This window comes from Enhydra lutris, unplaced genomic scaffold, assembly GCF_002288905.1.
Source record: "Enhydra lutris kenyoni isolate GAN:26980312 unplaced genomic scaffold, ASM228890v2 scaffoldscaffold1, whole genome shotgun sequence".
NCBI classification, from domain to species: Eukaryota; Metazoa; Chordata; class Mammalia; order Carnivora; family Mustelidae; genus Enhydra; species Enhydra lutris.
Genome location: NW_019154085.1, coordinates 93,893,917 through 93,914,108, shown reverse-complemented (window position 1 = coordinate 93,914,108; position 20,192 = coordinate 93,893,917). Strand labels below are relative to the sequence as shown.

Genomic DNA, 20,192 nt, shown 5'->3' with positions numbered 1-20,192 from the left:
TAAAAACTGGACAGCCTTTGCGTTGTCACGTTCGTCATTTTGTATTCAGTTGGTGGACTTTTCACCTGAACTGTCATTCTTTCATCAGCTCTCTGCGTTTTGTTTTTTTTAATTCATTATTGCCGCATTAACTTTATCTCCTCTATTTTCTCTTCTGCCTTCAAGAAGGTCTGTTGATTGTCTGAACTTGCTACACTGGTGTTTTGTTTTTGTTTTCCCTATCATAAGTTTTCTCAAATGGTCTCTCCCCATGTGGCTTTGGGTCCATTGATGATTATTCCAGTGCCTCAGTTTATCATGTAAAAATGAAGGTTCTACTACTCCTCACTGTTGTCATTAGGAATAAATGAAAGAAGCTAGCCAAAGCCCTTAACTCAGCGCTGCCTATTTAATACCAGAGCTCATGCTGTTAAGTCTTACCCAGAGGGCATTTATGTGCTTTATGAGGAACTTCTGGGGACAGAATTTAAAATGCAAATATACATTGCTGAGTGCTTTCCTATTTTACTTTTTGGCACATCACAGTCTTAGAAGATAATGTAGTTTTTAGCCCTCTGTGTTCATAAAACAAGTAAGCAGGCAAGAAAACAAACAAAGTCTTGATTGCCATTTTCTGAGACTTTAGTTCTTCCAAGTGATTATGAATCAATTGACTGTAGATTTTCCTCCCAAGTGAGAGCATTTATTATTAGCAAAATAATGGAACTGCAGTGTTTCTCTAGTTAATGCTAGTTAGTATATTTGACATTTGCCATCTGTCGTATTTTGCTCATCACTTTACATGTTCTGAAGAGATACCTGCCAATCGCTTAAATATTTTAAAATTCTGTACCATTATCAAAGAGGTAGAGTACATTTACATGGTTTTCAATAATTTTTGTTTCCCAGTATGGTCATATATTCATATATTGGCTTGTATTTTCCTATTCCTTTTGTAGAATATCACTGATTTGATATATTACCCTGAATAAAATGCTTTTCAAAAAATACATCAGATATATTCATTCTGAAAAAAAAAAAAAGTCATTTTGAATTGATGCTGATGATGACACTTTCTGGTGAAGGCATTTCCTTTCTTAGTTTCAGGGATTGCTTTTTTCCTGGATGAGTGGAAAGTATTTTGGTCTTTAGGTCAAGAGAGCTGACATTGCCTTCGACTCGCTTCTGGCTGGGAGCTCTTGGGCAAGCAGCCTCCTGGCTCTCTCTTCCTTGTCTATAGAAGGAACATCAGGGCCTCCATGTGTTCTGTTCTGAAATCCTATAGTTCTCCGCTAAACCACTTACTTCTTCCAAGAGGCATTGATATTGTGTCTTCACATTGACAGATGTCCAGATTCAACTCGGCCCGAAACAGTGCGTCCTTGCCTTCTCCCGTGCAAAAAAGACTGTATTGTGACAGCTTTCAGTGAGTGGACGCCCTGCCCGAGGTCCTGCCAACCAGGTCGGTGCATTCTGGTTTTAGTGCTTTTCTTCCTACCACCTGAATTGTATTCCCCTACTGCTAAATAAATGAGAGACTGTAGAATGTGAGCATCCTTCTTTTCCATTTGCATGTCCCCCTGGCACACACGGCAAACACGGTTGGTAAAACTTGTAAATGAAGTCTTGGATTTCCAGATCCATCAGGACTTGGCAGGGAAAACATATTCCGTTAGTAGATGCCATAACATCCCCGGAGGGCCTTGCAGCAGTGCTCATCCTCTGGGAACCCTGCTGCGGTGTTTTGTACAGCCATACACATGTGGTTCCTTATAAAGCCTCATCACTGACACCATTTCTTTGTGGCTCCTGTGTGCTGCGAGTCTGACTAGAGGCATCTTTATTAGCCTGTAGGGCCTTAAGCATTGTGCTTACATCACTGATAAATATAAGCCTATGAAAGAACAAGGGCAGATATGTAAAAAGCATTGAATATGTGTAGGAATTGACAATATAAGATTTGTGTTTCTTTATTATAAATGGTGATACTTTATATACCTGGGTGTGTTTGGAAGGCAACGATCTGGGATACTTAATAACTACGTCCTAAAAACACACAGGAGCACTTTGGTAAAATGACCCTCTTTCTTAGAAATGTTTATTGTACCCCCCACACACATCCTAGCCTCCTCTGGGTAGTCATGTCCTCTCAGGCTGTACTAGCCTCCTGGAGGAAGGGGCAGGAAGCACTGCATGCAGTTCTGGGGGGAGAGAACCTTCCCCAGAGATTGAGAGCATTCACACCTTTCCTTGGGAAATTCCATCCCTGAGCATCCAGGATGCCCCACATTTTTTGTGTCACACGCTGTCATGGGTGTGATGTGAAAAGATGACCAACATTGACATAGTTCTGCCCCTGACACATCAAATGCCCTCTCAGTGATCAGTAAAGGGATAGTGGCAGCTACAGAACATTGTCCCCATCAGTGTCTTATATTGTGATATTGGGGAACCTGTTTAAGGTTTTCATAACCTGTGCCATTTCATCTTCGTACTGTTCTTTTGTCACAGAATTAATATGGTTGTATCCAGTGAGCTTCCTTATGGATAGCATTAAAATGAATATTTGGGATATGAAATAGCCTTGAAAAATACAATAGAATATTTTTCTGATTTTTTGAGGAATAAAAATAACAGTCTCCTCCAGACACTTTTCCAAACTTACTTTCTTGAATGGGGATATAAAGTAAGTGAGCTGAATGGGCAAGGTCATGCCGCTTCTAGGCAGAGCAGGACAGAAAAGCTATGATCTCTCTGAACCATTTGAAAGGCAGCATCTAGGAGGCTGACTTTCGGAATTTTAATGGGAATACATTTAAAAGGCATTCAAAGATAAGTAAAGATAAATATTGGGAAAATGCAGGAAAATACAATAAGCTATGATGAAGGAGTTTTATTGAGATTCGGTTATTTCTTTTAGTTTCTTCCCCATGAGAGATTAGCATAATTCCTCTGTTAAGTGATTACGGGAAAGACTGAATTAACAGAACATCCCCTGGCAACCAGATATTGGTGTTGGAGCTGTCAGGGTCCCCTGACGCTGGGGGAGGCACATTAGTTTTGTTGAGCCAGTGCGCCCTAGTGGCCAGAGATTACTTCGGCTGCAGCTCTTGCATGTACTCTACATTCAAGAAAATTCTCTGTTGCCTGAGAGCCTTCCCGCACTGGCTAAGGATGGAGGAATCAGAGAGCATGGGAAATAATTGCTCTTCCAGCAATTTTAAATTTTACTTCAATTTCCAGAGATTCAATTAGTTATTTAAATAGTTGGCATTGTAATGAAAATAGTTCTAAGCCTCTGTGGTCTTTTTTTTTTTTTTTTTTTGCCTCCAATTTTTCAAGCCTAGGTAATTCTTTTCACAGCCCGGCAGCCAGGGGACCTGGAGGAGCAAAGATTCAATTTTCAGATTTATTCCAACTTTCCACTTCAATCCTATTTACCCTCGTTTAGTTTATACCTTGGGGCCAGTATATTATTAAATAACTGTGGGTTAATTAGGGGGGGCTATGAGTAGGAGGAGAATACTGAAGGAAATGGTACCTCTAAACCTGTGGTCCTCAGACTTTATTGTTTCCGAATCATCTAGAAGCATTACTAAAATGCAGATTTTCAGCTCCATAGCTAGAAATTCTGATTCGGTCACTTTGGGATGGCCCCCCAAATGTGAGTTGTAAGTAGCTGCTCCTGAATGGTAATGCACTCTCCTTCTGATGATTTAAAAACAAAACAACAAACAAAAGTCTGTGAACAAACACTGCTTGAACTCCGGGCATACTGTCTGTTTTGCAGCTTCTTGAATGTATTATGTTCTTCCCAGCTCAGCCGTCGTAGAGTGTGACAGCTAAGAACACGACGCTGGAGCCCCGTGGGCAGGGATGAGTTTCAAAGTTTGTTCTGTGATGGGGACACATTACTTCATCTTTCTGTGCCTCAGTTTTCCTTGTTTATCAACAGGGTTAATAGTCACAGCTACATATATGACAATCACCTAGATCCCTGCCTTGCATGGAGTAAGCACTGGGCAAGCGTTTCTGTAGTTGCTCTGGGCCTTTGCACCTGTTGTGTTTGAAGCTGACACTGTATTCAGATGCCCCTCCTCTTTTGACCCTGTGCATTCACAGGGACCTGCATTAGCAGACTTTCCCCAGGAATGCTTTTCTCATGTTCCAGATCTCCCAGATGTGTTAGGCTGTCCCCAATATACCTCATTAACTAGATCATCCCAGGGCATCCTGCACATCCCCTTTTATGATATCCCCATAGTTATCTTTCCATGTCAATATTGCCCTTGCTCTAAGTCCATGAATGCAGAGACTACTTCTGTCATCTTCACTGCTGGATCCTCTAAACCCAACACAGTATGGGACATAGTTGTCACTCAATAACTACTTTTTGAATGGACCGATGTCCTGTAAAGAGAGAGAATGGTGTGACCTTGAATCTAAGCAGGATACTCTCTGTCCTTGAGAGTGTCCTTCAAAATATACTTTGGAGAATGGTGTTCTTGAATAATACCTTTCAAACTTAAATGCTCATATAAATCCCCTGGGGATCTTAGTAAATACAGATTCTAATTTAATAGACCCAGATGTGGCCTGGAATTGTACCTTTCTGTAAGCTCCCAGACAATAACTATGTTTTGGTTATGAGGCTCCAGGACAGAGTAGGGTTCATTTGAAATTTTTGAGCAAGGCAAAGACACGGTCGAAGTTGTAAAGTGAGAAGCATAGCCTAGGAACAAATCAGCAGGTGAGGACACAGGTAAGGTACGGTGTGGGGTGAAGAGGAGTGGTTTAACCTAAACTGAGAAATCAGGAGAAACATGGGCCAGAGCAGGTGACAACCTCGGCTCATGAGGAAGGAGGAACTCTTTTTTTGCAGCTGTGGTTTCAGATTGGTTCACCAAGTTTATGTTCACAGTCCCCAAATTTGGCTGCATAATGGAATCACCTTTAGATCTCTAGAATACACTTTTAATTTATGTTTGAGTTCTACTCCAAGACACTATGATTTAATAGGCTTTTCATACGATCAGGGAATCACTGGGTTAATAGGAACCTCCAGCCAAATCCATTTGAAACCTCTCAGAGAGCCAAGGTGGCTTCGGGGACCTGAGCGTGGGAGCGATTTGTGCCTTAGCAATGGATGAGTTGTGTCAGCTTTTATTTGGCCCTGGCTGGCTTCCTGAACTAAATCCTAGGACTTTAAAGTATTCTCAAGCTATGAACATCTCTAGCTAGTAGCCAGCCACTGCTCCTGCCATCATTCTCCTCCTCAAATGTGTCTCTCTTTAAATGCTTAATGATAGTCCCACACTTTTCTACGCAAATCAGGTATTTGTCAAGCTGTGGACCAGTTGTGGCCTCTCTGATTTTTAAGTGTCAGGAATAAATACACCGAAGGATCAAGTACCAGTCTTTGGTAATTTTCTTGCTGTTTTCTTTTATTCTTCCTTCAGCCTATGGAGCAATTCCTGCCTGAAGTAGCCAATGGTATTTGCTTAATAACAACACCTGTTTTCTTATTGTAGAGGTTCTCAGCCCTGTGCAGTTTTTTGTTTGTTTGTTTGTTTTTCAATGCACGGATGTCCAAGACTCTCCCTAGCCCTTGTTAGTCAGAATCTCTCCATGCTGAAGGGACATTTGCAAATTACAAGTTTCCTCAAGTGACTCCGAAAGTGGTAAGGATGAGAAATACTCATTAAATGCTTTATATGGTGCAACATGCCGTCACATACATTTTAACCAAATGTAGGAGATCACCGATAATTGTTCGTTTGGGTTTGGTTGGGAATTATCTTGGCCACTGCTCTTGTAATCATCATGCTTCATGTTTTTACTTTAAAGTCACAGATCAGTACTGATTTTCCAGGAGTTCTCTCAGGTTATCTTTAAAGGGGCTTACTTTATATTTCTAGTGCTGAATTTTATGAAGTTTCAGACATACATAAATTAGTACAATGTTAATACAGAATATTAATGATTACTAGAACGTTCTCTTGTGTAACCATCGCCAAGTGAAAACAATCGTCAATTTATTTGTTTTCCCGTGCTCTTGTTTTCCCTGTGCTACCAGCATCCCCCTTTCTATCACCCAATCCATGGATTATTTTGAAATAATTCCCAGATGTGTCTACCACTTCTATTGAAGGGTAAATATGTAGTTATTGGGCTGGAAGATAAAATGTACCATATTCAAAATAGCTCCTTTTATGAATTCCTAGAAACCACAGAGCTAATGATTAATTATTTGTCAGTATCAATAATTAAAGGCTGAGGGAGCTCCTTGAACTTTCATCTCTAAGGGACAAGCTGGAGAGCAGTGTCATGGAAACAGGATGGGCAAAGGCAAATTGCTGCAGGGAATTGTAGGAAACTTCATTTGGTGGTAACCTTTGTTCCTGTGTCAAGCCTCCTAGAGATAGGTCTTGAGGTTTTCACTATCAAAGAGAGTACTTTTTTTTTTTTTTTTTTAAACTGCCTAGATGGTGTGGTCCAGCAGTTAAGAGCATGGACTCTCAAGTCCCATCTTTGACACATAAGTCATTTCAGACTCCCTTTCAACTTGCTGTGTTTCAGTTTCATCCTGTCTTAAATGAGATAATATTGGCATCTCTTTCCTACAGTGGTTATAAGGATTAACTGAAACTAGGGCGCATAAAAGAATGTCATGTACATGGAGATTTATTAGGAGTAGCGGAATGTAAGTTCCTTAGGAACAGGGAACTTGTCTTTATTATGTTGGTGTCCTGCAACATCATCTAGACCCCCTGTGTCAGTATGATGGCACTTGTTTCCGTGTCCGGGTTTTTCTTGGACAAGACGATAACATCTAGAGGGCTGTTGTCTTCTGATTTCATTTATGAACTTGCAGTGCTTAGCACGATGTCTGGGACATGAAGGGCATTCAGCAGTTGTTGTTGAATGAATGAATATATGAACTCTGCATCTTTCCCACAACTGGTTCTAATTCCTAAAGATTTTGCTTCCATAAAGATGAAGTCATAGCATTAACACATTGTTTAGTTGATCCAGGCCAATTAGAGGGAAAGATATTGGTCTTTTAGAATGTTGGATTAGTCAAAAGTCACCTATCCTAGAATCCAGAGTTTCTCCCATTCGAATGGGAACTAGCACCACCCTCTCTCTTCACTGTCCTCTTTCCAGCACACAGGATTCCCTCTTTCTTTCTCCCCACAGGCCCATCTGTGCTTTTGTCTACCTGGGAAGTGGTGAATGGAGTACTAATTTGCATCATATAATGAGGAAGCTGGTGTGTTTGAGTAATCAAGATTTGGGCCTGGGACACTGGCCCCAAAATAGTGTCAAAGGAATTATGATGGTCTAATGACTTTTTTTGAGGAAGTAACCTAAATTTCAGTCATGACCTCTGTAAATATTAGATGTTATCTATTCCCAAGTGTTTTTGAATACATAAAATAAGGTGCGTATCCCACATACATGTCCTAAGCTCCAGCCTCCCAATGCAGAGCATAGGTGACTTTTTTTATATAGGCTCCACCAGGGGTGACTTGCACTCTTTAGTCTATAATTTTTTTTAAAGATTTTATTTATTTATTTGATAGAGAGAGAGCGAGAGAGAGCGAGAGCGAACACAAGCAGGGGGAGCAGCAGAGGGAGAGGGAGAAGCAGGCTCCCTGCCGAGCAAGGAGCCCGATGCAGGACTCAATCCCAGGACCCTGGGATCACCACCCAAGCGAAGGCAGAAGCTTAACCATCTGAGCCACCCAGACACCCCTAGTCTATAATTTAAAGCCCACATATCACTACATTGTCCTTGTACTCAATAAATGTTCCTAAAAATTTAGTAGGAGGAGTGACAAACACTTCGGCTTGTGGAGATTACAGTTCTCAATCATATTCCTGCCAAACTGGGGAGTTGTGCTGATAAAAGCTATAAAAGACACTTTCCCTCAATTCAGGGGTGAAGTAAAATAATGGATAAAATTTTCTTAATTTCATGTAATTTTTGCTCTTGTGTGTTTGTTTTTGTTTGGTTTGGTTTTGCTTTTAGTTAAAATTTGGCACCTTCTGTCAGCCTCTATTAAAACCCAGTATGAGGAGGATTTGATTTGGGAAAAATAAAATGAAATTGGTTTGGCAACAACAACAACAATTAAGAATATTTCATCAGAGCCCCTTGCCCATTTCCCAACATGAGCTGCTGCTCAGAGGTCGGAACTCGGCTGGTGCGAGCTACACCTCAACTTCAGAGGAAATATTAGTCTACATAAGAGCTGACAAGGAAGTGTTCTCAGTCCGCACTCTTCCTTTTCGCCCTGGCCCCCTCTTCTTCGGCACCAGAGATTGATGTACAGCTATAGGGGCCTGGAGTTCACGGCATCACCGGCTGGGATTTTTCCTCACTTCCTACAATGGCCCCAGGAGTTGGGTGTAATTCCATATGGCTAAAGAGGTTAGGAGCCCCCAGCTCCGAAGGATGAAGTAACAGGTTCAGGGTTGGCCGCCATGCATGGCAGAGGCACAGCCATCGTGAAATGCAGATTCTGTGACTCCAGGGCCTGCCTGCTTTATCCCACCACAAGTTCTTTCTCCTGCCAGTAGGCACAGCTCGTTTTGCCTGTTTATTAGCAATTCAAGAATTTGGAGCCTAGGACTCTCAAACCTATGAAGGGGCATGACACCTCACAGACCTATCATACATTGCATTCACTTGCGCTGTTTCATTGACCATTGGACAGTTTGGTGAAACAGGAAGCTGTTCTATTAGGCCTGCTCCAAAGATGAGGTGAGAGGATTGGTCAAGGGAAGGACTCCTGGTCACCTGGGCCAAAAAGAGCAAAGGGTAGATGAAAATACCCAGGTTACATTAAACTTACCACATTGCCTTTCCTGGTGAGCCTGTATAGTTATAGGGAAAAAAAGCTAGACAAGGTCAGACTTATCACTAAAAGGCTATAATATTGGTATGTCTTTGTTTCATCTCACTGTCTCTTCCTATCAAATTAATAAAAGCTGTAATTTATTGGTGCGCATTATCCTATTCTTACCTCAATCCTGTGTGGAAAGAACTATTATTACTCCATTTTACATATGAGGAAATAGAGGCTTGGGGATAGGACCCAAGATTGCAACACTAATAGAGGGCAAAACCACGTGGAAGCCTAGGCTCTTATCCACTCATTCAGCAATAAACATTTGCTGAAATATCAATGCCTTCTAGCCATAGTGCTCACCACCAGGTGCATATATGCAGACCGGTGAGTGGAGACAGATCCTTCCATCATGGAGGGTAGAGTCTACTTATAGGAAAACGGAGGCATTGAACCCACAATTACCCAATGCGCATGCAGATGCAAATCATAATATGTGCTTGGTAGAATATCAGAGTTCTGTGAGAGAAAATAGAAACAGAATTCTGCTGTCTAGGATCTCTTTCTCCTTATCTCTGCTGCTTGCCCAGATCCAACCAAGGTGTAAATCCTTGCCTTTACAGAATTTGTCCTGATGCTGCTGCTGGAAGCAACCATTCCTCTCTTGAGTCCCATAACCCTGTCTGACTTGCTTGCATTCTAACTATCAGTAAAGGTGTTTTGTGTGTCTCTGAAGGGACGTGAAATCTTTGAAATCTTTCCAGAAGGCTGGAACCCTTTCTGCTTTCATTCCCAGAAGTGCCTAGTAATAAACTTAAGACAGAACAGAACTCAGTAAATCCATGTCAAATAAATGGATGCCAGTTAAAAGCAACCTGCTTAAGCAAAGCTAGCAAATTGCTGAGAGGAAAGTTGATATGCCTTTACAACTAAATTTCTTTCATAAGTGATTTTGTAGTTTACTGCAAGAACATGCATCGTGATGTCAGTGACAGAAGATGTAGGACATAAAGAATCAGATTTATCTCTGGCTTCCTGGCAAACATACAAGTTAAAAACATGGTTCATCTTTTTTGTTTATTTGTTTACACATTCATTCATTAATTCACTCATTCCTATGTCCATCAGTCTGTGTGCTACTATTATTTTGAATGGAATCATATGAGTATCTCATGGGAATCAGAGCCTATTCAATTGGTAATTCCCAGAAGGCATTTTCTGCAATTCCACATTCCAACCTAGGTCACACCAACTGAGGCAGTGTGTCCATTGGAAATGAAATAAAAGGTTTCATGATTTTATGTTTGTGTTATTTTAATAAAACCCAAAGGTATAATGTTGAAATGTAAAATTATGGTCATGTGGCCCAGACTGGTCCAAGAGTAAAACAATAATTTTTTTAAAAGTTTTGTTTATTTGACACAGAGATAGAGAGTACAGGTAGGCAGAGCAGGAGCAGAGGGAGAGGGAATTGCAGGCTCCCCGCTGAGCAGGGAGCTGATGAAGGGCTCAATCCCAGAACCCTGAGATCATGACCAGAGCCAAAGGCAGCCACTTAACCCACTGAGCCACCCAGGCACCTGAGTAAAACAATAATTTGATCAGATTTCTCAAAGTGTGGCCCATGCATTCCCAGCTCAGAATTACTGGGAATGCCTGTTAAAATCCTGAGAGATTCTGACTTTGAGGTCAGGACTGGGCCCTCAAAATCTGCCATTTTTAAACCAACTGCCTTAGTAACGCTAAGATACATTAAAGTTTGAGAACCCTTGAACTATATGGAGACATTTAATTTAACCATTAGACAATGGACTATTTAAGAAATGTGTAATTTGCATTTACTGTATTGTTCTAATCATTTTAGTTTTCAAGGATCCAGTTTTTAAGTTATAGTAGGTTAAAATGGCTTGTTGAGAAATGATAACAGAAAATATCACAGATATTCAAAAAGAAGGGGAAAATATCCCCATGGACCTCAAGGAAACTAGAAAAGCAAACAGGAAGCGAGGCTTCATTCTTCAGCTTCTGGGCCAGTGCACTTCCTCCTGTCTCTGCTTCTCTGTGTACACCTAGTGACCTGCCTCTTATAGTGGACCTTCTCTGAATCTGTATGCTCATAACTAGCAGATACAGAGCCCCAAAATGGCTGTCTCAGGCTCAACTCTACCACACTTTCTTCAGTCAAGCACTCCACATGGACAGAAAGTTACCTTTTGGCTCTTTATTGAGATTACAAGAAAGAGAATCTGCTGGTCCAGTGTGTGTCAGGCCCTCAGCCACTTCAACAGCTTATGGACCAGCCCCCTCAGGTCAGAACCCATCTGAAAGGGGAAGGGGACCGTGTGCAGAAAGGCAGCAGGAGATGAGTGCAGGAGCATTCCCCCTCAGATAGGGCCGTGGTTGTTCCCCCACTGAGACTGACCTCTCTAGAACATCCAACTCAGCTCTTTGGAAGAGAATCCAGAACCTGACAGATGCCCTCACTTCTGCTTCAACCAGACTCTGTAGGTGCTGAACTGCAGGGAGAGGCATGGGGAAACCTACCTGCTTGATTCCAAAGCAAAAACCATCCTCTTTCACTTCAGAGTTGGTTTGGGAAGAGTCGTTTACATTAGGTAGAAATACAGAAAAGGAAAACTGAAGCCCCAGACGACAGAAATGCAGTAGAATTATGCGCTCATGAAGAGTAGAAACTGGAAGGAGAAAGAAAGCTCTCGCCCTGAGTATGATTGGAGTCAGATATTTTTCTTCTATCAAACAAATTGTGCAGTTTGTGTGTACTTGAGTTCTTACCAAAATGTCTAGGCTGGGATTTCTATCAACAGTCTGTTATCAACAGTGTCGTCTTGGTTGTCTTATAAAGTAAACTAACATATCAAACAAAATAAAATAAACAAAAGCAGGCAAATTTTTAAAAATGTAGATTTGGTGCATGAAGTTCCACTCTTTATATCTGAGATCCACCGTCTTCCTTTTACATTTGCAACTAATACTTGCTACAAAGCATTATTAATCTCCCTCATTCAAAAGTCAAGCTACATTACCATCAATAAATCCTGTGGCTCATGTGTATATTCATAATAATTTATTGTTCGCCTTGGTAGCAAAAATCCCTGTTTCTTCAGATATGAATGCTCTTTCTTTTGAAACTCTTAAGTTCTGGCTGGTTTCTTTCTCCTATCTCTAGAATGCTCTGCAGGTAATACAATGCATCACAATATAATTTCTCTTTGCTTTCAGAGGTAAATAAGCTACCTTTCAGAAATCGAGTTACCCATTCTAATTAGGAGTTTATTTTTAAAGTTTCAATATACTTCTTATGAAGAAATAGAATAAATTAGTTGTGATTTAGATGGGGTATTAAAACTTTAAGTTTATTAAATAATTTTCTACAAGTAAAGGAATAAATTATTTTTCACTTCCTTGGCTTTGATCCTATGTTATTATGATTCTAAATTAGTGTATGGTTTAAGGAGAATTTTGACTCACTGGATTAGCTAATATGATGGTAGATTTATAAACTATTTAATTTGTCTTACTACAATGAAGCTTAGGGTTAGAGGTAGAGCTAAATGCTGGGATCTTAATATGTCAACTTGGAGCTCTAGGTTTTATAAGAATGTCAAATAATTTATCTTGTTTAAATTCATGCTTAAAATGAGGTAGATTGCTCATAGTCTAGACAAACAACTTTTAAGTCTTCCTAATAGAGAACTCTTCATTGGATATTCTGCTAATTTCTTGAAATTCCCTCAAAATTAAGTTGTTACATGGAATGGCATGTTTTCAGTGATGAGTAATGAGTATGCTAGGAATTGTGGATGCTTTGCCAGTTGAGGCCTTTTCAGGTTAAACTTAGTTTGCTCCGATACCTAAAATACGCTTATCCTAACTTTATTTAGAGACCTTATGAATGATAATCAAAGTAGGAATATAGACCACATGTACAATGACAGGTTCTGTGGGAAATGTGCTCATTTCTAACTTGAGCCAACAATATCCTCTTCTGCTCGATGACCAAATGCTTTTTGAACTGAAATTGATTATATTCAGTTTAGCACTTAATTATATTCTTTCTTGAATTTTTCTCTAATTTGTTCATGTGTAGTGGAAAGAATATAACATAGTTATGGTAGACTCCTACTGTTGCCCCTTAGCTGTGTGTTCTACAATTTAGTTATCCTCTCTGAGACTCTGTATGCTCACCTGTCACATAGATATAACATGTAACGTCTGTAAGACAATATACTTCCTAGGGTTTTCTTATCCTTTGTGAAGAGGCTAGCTTAGCAGTAGTTACTCAGTGTGCACCGATTCGCTCCTTGTCCTCCACTTTGTATTTCATCTTGCCTGAGTAAGCTGTAGGATCTATGGGTATTCAAGCTCAAGCAATAAAGTTATTAGTTTTATAAATGAAAGATAGAAGTGTATTGTATGTATATGTGTAGTAAGAATGAAGGAGAGCAAGAAAGAGAGAGGCTTTCTTGTAGCAGAAAAATAATAGGAGTTTAATAAACGTAGATTGTTACATTGCGTGGAACATGAAATACCATGGTACATGAGCAAGAAGCACATATTCGGTCTTGGACTTTGAGGAAGTCTATCTTTACCCCACCCACTTTTTCCTCCACCCAAATTTAGAAACAATTGAGAATTAGTCAAAGTAGTTGGGGATCAAAATATCAGCCGATCCTCAACTGTATAATTAGATAGGCTTAACCACCTGGTCACAGCCCATGTTGGACAACTAAAAATTTGATGACCATGGCCCAGAACAGATCAAAATATGTGCATTCTATGAGCAGATAAATCCTAAAAAACAAGAAGGAGAGAGATGGAAGAGCTGTATTTGTCCACCTCCTTCTCCCAAAACCATGATTTAGATGCCCCTCATCTTTCCCAAAGAAGACACAAGTGGGGAAGAGGGAGAAAATCCTGGGAAATGAGTGTAGTAGAGGTGGATATGTCCCTTCTCATGGGAGGAATCATCTAGGGGGCTCCACCCTCACAGACTGGTACTAGGAAATTTTGCAAAACCCTGTTCCACCTTTCACTGTGATTTTTACTTTTCCTTTTAGCTACCTTGGCCTCCTTTCTGACCAAGCTTGTTATATCTCGTTCAGACTTTCACTGGCTGTACCTCCTTCCTACAATGCTCTTCTCTCTGAATGCTTTTTGCCCAACATTTTGGTTTCAGTTCAAATATCACGTCTTGGTGAGCCTTTCTCTGACAGCCTTATTAGAAATCCCCTCTTCCCATTCTCTTTCTTGCTCATACACGTTTCCCTCATAGCACTTAACCATTCTCCCAGTTAGAAAGTGAGCTCCATATCTTGTTCACTGCTTAAACACACTGAAGAGTGGTAGCCACGGAGTAAGTGCCTAAATGGTAATCGAATGAAAGATAACAGATGAATGTATCAGTAATTCAGTAAACTTTTTGTAGGCTTCACTGTATACCAGGCTTTCAGCCAATTGCTCGTAATAGTAAGATTAATAAGATGTCGTTACTTTATTCAAGGGGCTTTTTGATAGAGGATTCAAATACACAAACCTATCTTTTTTATTATAGGAATGAGCACAGAGTATTAGGCAGACAAAGAGGGGGGTGTCTTACTCTAGTGAAGATTTGGTAGATCAGGAAATTCCAAGTAAACATGGAATACAAGTATCTTAAATATAGAAGAGGGGATGGGTGTGTGTGTGTGTGTGTGTGTGTGTGTATGCTTGATAGCGAGAGAGTACATTTTATTTTTTTATTTTATTTTATTTTTTTTAAAGATTTTATTTATTTGACAGGGAGATCACAAGTAGAGAGAGAGAGAGAGAGAGAGAGAGAGGAGAAGGAGGCAGGCTCCCTGCCTAGCAGAGAGCCTGATGTGGGACTCGATCCCAGAACCCTGAGATCAGGACCTGAGCTGAAGGCAGAGGCTTAACCCACTGAGCCACCCAGGCAGCCCGAGAGAGTACATTTTAATTAAATGAATTACAAGCAGCTAGTGGAGCTTCGGTTGCATAATGCATATGGAGGAATGATAAGAAATAGGGTTAGAGAGATTTGCAGGAGCCAGTTTATGAAAAGATTTATGCCATTCTAAAAAGTTTGGACATTATCTGGAATTCTAACAGACACTTTAAATTTTAAGCATGGGTGTGATAAAATCTGATTTGTGTTTTAGAAAAAAAAATAGTACAGAAAATAATGAGGTTAGACAGCATTGGAAACCAGTGGAAAATTATGAGAGCATTCAATTATCTGGGCAAGAAATGAGGAGAATCTGTTTTCTTGAATAAAAAAAATGTGAATTGTAGGTAACTGTATAAATTACCATAACTGAACATTATATAATAGCCTGTCTTCATGACCCAGTGTGTACTGAGTTCTTTGCCCATCCTGTGGAGTTCACGTAACTGGATGATTATGCAAACCCTCTCTCCTGCTCAAGGAATTTAAATGCTAAGAGAGTATAAGAACCATAAGCAACTGTCAGAACTCTGGAATGGAGCAAACCCTTCCTACTCGCCTCTCTGTATGCTTCCAAGCTTTAAAATGATCACAAAGATGGAGGGGATCTCGTTAATTCCCCACATCACCATTGTTTTTATCAGGACCAGCACCAGAATTTGCAAGGCCCAATGCAAAATGAAAATGTGGGATGCCTTGTTTATAAATTATTAAAAGTTTCAAGACAGCTGTAGCAAAGCATTAAACTAAGAGCCCTACCAAGCCTGGGACCCTGTAAGCTTATGGCTTTCTTTAGGGGCCAGGTTCCTAACTGGTTTTGAATTTTTCTTCCTGGGAACAGTTGTCATTATTGGATTGCCATTTTATTGGACTGCAATTCTTCTTGCATTTGACTGAGAACATTCAAGTGTTGGAGGCATAGGATAGCAAAACAGACCAGTAAGAACACATACTTTGGATGCAGACTTCTTGAGTTTCGAGTCCTCTTTATTACATACTGGAATCTTGGATGAGATACAAAACTTCTCTGTTCCTCCATTCTCTGACCTCCAAAATGGGAATAACAAGAGTAACTGTGTTTTAGGATTGTTATGAGGATTGAGCTGATTTATGCAGAACACTTGGTAGGGGAATGAATCATGGCAAGTGCCTGGGTTGTTTTTTGTATTATTTTGAAGATTATATTCTGGAAAGTAAACCTTGCTTCATTCCACATAGTGCAGATACCACCATTCAGAGTGAGGTTTGTCATTGAATGAACAAAAATGGTTAATATTAGTGTTATATCTGAATATTCTTAGAAATAATCCAGCTGTGTGTGAAAGGGAAGGGGTATAGATTAAATAAAAGCATAGCCATGCAATTATTGAAGCTGATGGATGAATATATTGGGTTCATTTGATATGTTTATAAATTTCCAAAATTAAAAAGATAAATGTTTTCAATTGAGTTAAAAATAAACTTCTTCAGCATTCATTTTTCTGTGTGCCAGCAGATTTTCTCCAGCTATATCATCTGCCTTACTGGTAGAACCTAATGTCTCCAAATTTCCTTTCAAGAAAAAGATATTTGTAGATGGCTGTATTTTCATCTAGTCATGATTTTTCACGCACCCATCTCCTTATTTATTCAACAGTCATTTATTAGATGCCTTCTAGGTTTTAAGCACTACAAGACCTGGAGAACAGAGAGAGACAAGAAAACAAAAGTATGCAATGTGGATCTTTCTAGAGGCATGGAAGCATGGGAAGAGGGCTACTTGGCTGAGGATGGAGTAGGAAAGACTTCTTGAAAGAGGTGACCATCTGTTCCGTCTCAAGCATGGGGGGTTACCTAGATGTAGAGGGAGAATAAATACTCTTAGCTTGCCCCAACACAGTTGCTACATATTACCAGATTCCAAACCCTGAACTAATTACATTCCATTATCTGATTCTTCTTCTTCAAAGCCCCAAATAATTATTTCTAATTATTTCCTTTCAAGGTACTAGAAGATAAGTATTTTCCTAAGTTCCCAAACCTAACTGATATTACAGACTCACCGATACTAAGTCAAGTTATGACATCAACACTAAGCCAAAAAAGGAATTTCAAGAGCAAGAGACTTTAGATTGATGCAAACCATTTTTTACTTGTAGACACATCCTAGAAGGGACATTCCAAAAAGTTGCAGAAACCAGGATTCATGTGGTTGAGCCAGAGTGAGTGGTGGTGTCTTTTGAGCATGCCAAGCAGATGGCCATGTGATACACTTCACTTATCTATGAGAAGAACAGAGGATCTGAGGGTCTGAAGTTGCTAGTTATATATCCCTGTGCTGTGTCCTCGTTATGCTGTGACACATAAGCTTGACCTGGAAGTCCTTCTGTACTCTAGCTGTCAACACAATGCTGGGCAGGAATAGCAACCTTTTATGCCCATGAAGGCATAAAGCATTAAGAATTTAGGGTAATATGGATTATTTAAAAGAGTTGTTATGAATATATGGTTCAGTGTTCATGCCTAATAAGGATTATGTCTTGAGTTTATACCTTGATGGCATCTGTGTCCCTCAGACCTGTCTATAAACAGTCCAGTGTGGTTGCAGAGTACCGTACTCTTAAGGCTGATGGAGTGCAATGCATTAGGGATCTGTGTAGCAAGCAGCCACTAGACGTTTCATCTGCTAAAATGAAAAGGGTTCTGCATGGAGGGAAAATAAATCCCTGTCATTTCAGCACGGGTTGGCAAGAAGAAAAGACAAGTGCAAATTGTCATTATAAATAGTGTTGTTAACCCTCCTCATTTATAGTACACATTTCCAATTATACCCATTATGATGTATTTAGCTAGAGGGCAGGTTGCATTTTTAAAATGTGTTGAGAGCATTAATGATTTAGCTAGTGCTCATTTGTTTTCTGTTGCTTGGTTAAGCATGCTGCATTGTCTTTTTCCTGTTTTACATAGCGGAAGAATAAGACTTGCCAGCTTTCAATGTGCTAAATCAGTGATTCTCTGCCCTGGAGATTTTTTAACATACAAATATTTGGGCACCACCCACCCGAGATTCTGATTTACACGGTTTGTGTTGCGAGGCGGTGGGGGGAGCATTAGGAGTTTGTAAGAACATCCCTTGAGATTCTCATACGTAGCAAACATTAAGGACCACGTGGGTTGAGTCAAAAGCAAGATCAGTTGTGGGTGACTCCACTTATCATATATAGAGAAAGGAAGGGCCACACTCTAAGGTGGTCACTATTTGATAAGGTCAGCTTTACAAATTGCAGATGTTTTAAGAGCTGCAGTGATGAGGATAGCAAGTAGAGGAATTTGGAGATAATCTCTAGAAATTAGAACTATTGCATAGGCTTCAGTGAGTGTTTGGTAAGTACCATAGAGAGAGCATGTTTATTTGCCGCAATGGCCATCCTAGATAGTTTATGCAGATAAAACCCTGAGTTGCTTCATCTGAAATGAAGGGTTCGTGTTTTTAAAGAATAAGGAACTTTAAGTGGACATGCACTCACGTATAGTACATTTGCAAAATGCTTTAAATCCAATTTAGTTAGGCATTCCTAACAGGTGTCCTATGAGTTGGCTCAGCAGTATTACCCACATAGGATAAGCAAGAAAATTGAAGCTCTCAAAGGTTAAGTGTGTTGCCCAAGGTCATATAGCAATTCAGTAATGAGCTAGGATTAGAAATCAGCCCTGGAGGTCCTGTCCATTGCCAAAGCCATTGAATGTGGCCTCTGTTGCAAAGTGAATGATGATTATGAACATTTAGGAATATAGAGTACATTTTTTTTTCAGGCAACATTTTAAAATGAAAGAAGTGTATGGATATCCTGGAGCTTATTTTCAACAGTCCTAGGAAGTTTAGCAGAAAAGCTTTGCAATTTTGTTTAATTTCATTGGTATATAGATATGCTCAGTGTTCATTTTGAAGTACTTGGAGGTCTAGGCTGGGAGGGAACTTTGGAGGGTGGCGGAGGCTATTCTTGATGTATCTGCTTTCTGTCTAGAATACCAAGATGGCTAGAAAAGAAGAAGATGGAAACTCTCCCCTCAGATTTCTTCTAGGGCATTGTGGTGTGCCCTATTTAAGTCTTCCATTTCTCCTCAAAGAGTGTAGTGGATCAATGGGCTTTGATAGTGTATACAAAGTCTATATTATCATTTCTGAATACTTATAAAACTGTGGAGAACTTCTACATTATTATCCATCCATCAAGTTTCACTTCTGCTTCACTGGGGAGATTTAATAATGCATGTATGTACATTTCAGTATCACGCACAGCACCTAGGTGCGCCTCCTACATAGAGCAGAAACCTGATAAATATTTAACGACAGTGACAACACTGTATGTGGTAAGTGCTTCCCTCCAAGAACTGAGAGTCACAGTATCTCTTTCTCCAGATTTAAGTAGGAGACAGCTGAGCTGGTGGTGAATCCTGGTTTGTACCTTTCCTTAAAAAGAAATCTCACCAATGGTTGTGACTAGACTAGAGAGGGGCATTCTCTTGTGTATAATTAGTCAGTAGAGAGAATGTTCCTTCTAGGGGATTTAATGTTGAAGAAAGTTGTGCTGTCTACTATCATACTGTGATCTCTGTCTGTCCATAGATCTGGCTTAGAAACAGACTTCTTAATGACCATTTGGAATTTTTGCCAAGTGAAAGCTGTTTTCTCCTTATATTCATGCTTCACTTTGATTAAATACCACTTCTGTTTAGTTATATAGCTTTCATTCATGATGTTTCTATCATAACAACACATATCACGTAACTCCAGTCAGTTATCTTCAGGTAAGCCCTATACTTTCCTTTCCCTTTCATTTTTAATTTAATTCATGAAGAAGTGTGCTTGGGGCACAGGACCATCTTCTTCGGATGCACGGGCTGCTATCTGAAGCAGAATTCTCTGGCAAGAAATAAAAAGGCCCAGTGATCCGTTTGAACAGATAATTTTAAGAGCAGCAATGCAGTGTACCTTTTTCATACATTTGAAATGCAAACCTATGCTGCAGTGAGAAACAAAATGTGCTTGTTTCTTGTATTTGCAAGGGAAGTGGTCTTTTTTTCAGAGTGATCATATAATTTTCATGCAAACAGAGGCACTTCTGAAAGTGAGTGGATGAGCTCTTCTTATGTAAGCTGGGATAACTGGCATTAACTAAGACTTCTTTGAGCAAACAAGGTATTTGATCACCTTTTCTGTTCCTCTTCGATGATACGAGAAAATGGTTGATACAAATTGCCTTGCAATTGTAATTTAATTTACCAGGAATGTGAGATGGTTTTCAGCCACTCAAGGTCTACTCCGGATGCTTGGAACATGGCCCGAGACAGCACTGAATAGACGGTTTATCACAGTTTTCTTTAAATATGAAGAAGCCTCAACTCTTGAAGGG

General features: G+C 39.9%; 1 protein-coding gene across 1 annotated transcript in view; it reads left to right on the top strand.

The window, feature by feature from the left end:
• The window catches only part of LOC111145030 (thrombospondin type 1 domain containing 7B), a 724,800-nt gene that overhangs the window by 349,122 nt on the left and 355,486 nt on the right, over positions 1-20,192 (top strand). The window contains exon 9 of the mRNA XM_022499648.1: positions 1,326-1,441. Coding sequence (XP_022355356.1) covers positions 1,326-1,441 — 116 coding nt within the window. The remainder of the gene's footprint in view (positions 1-1,325; positions 1,442-20,192) is intronic.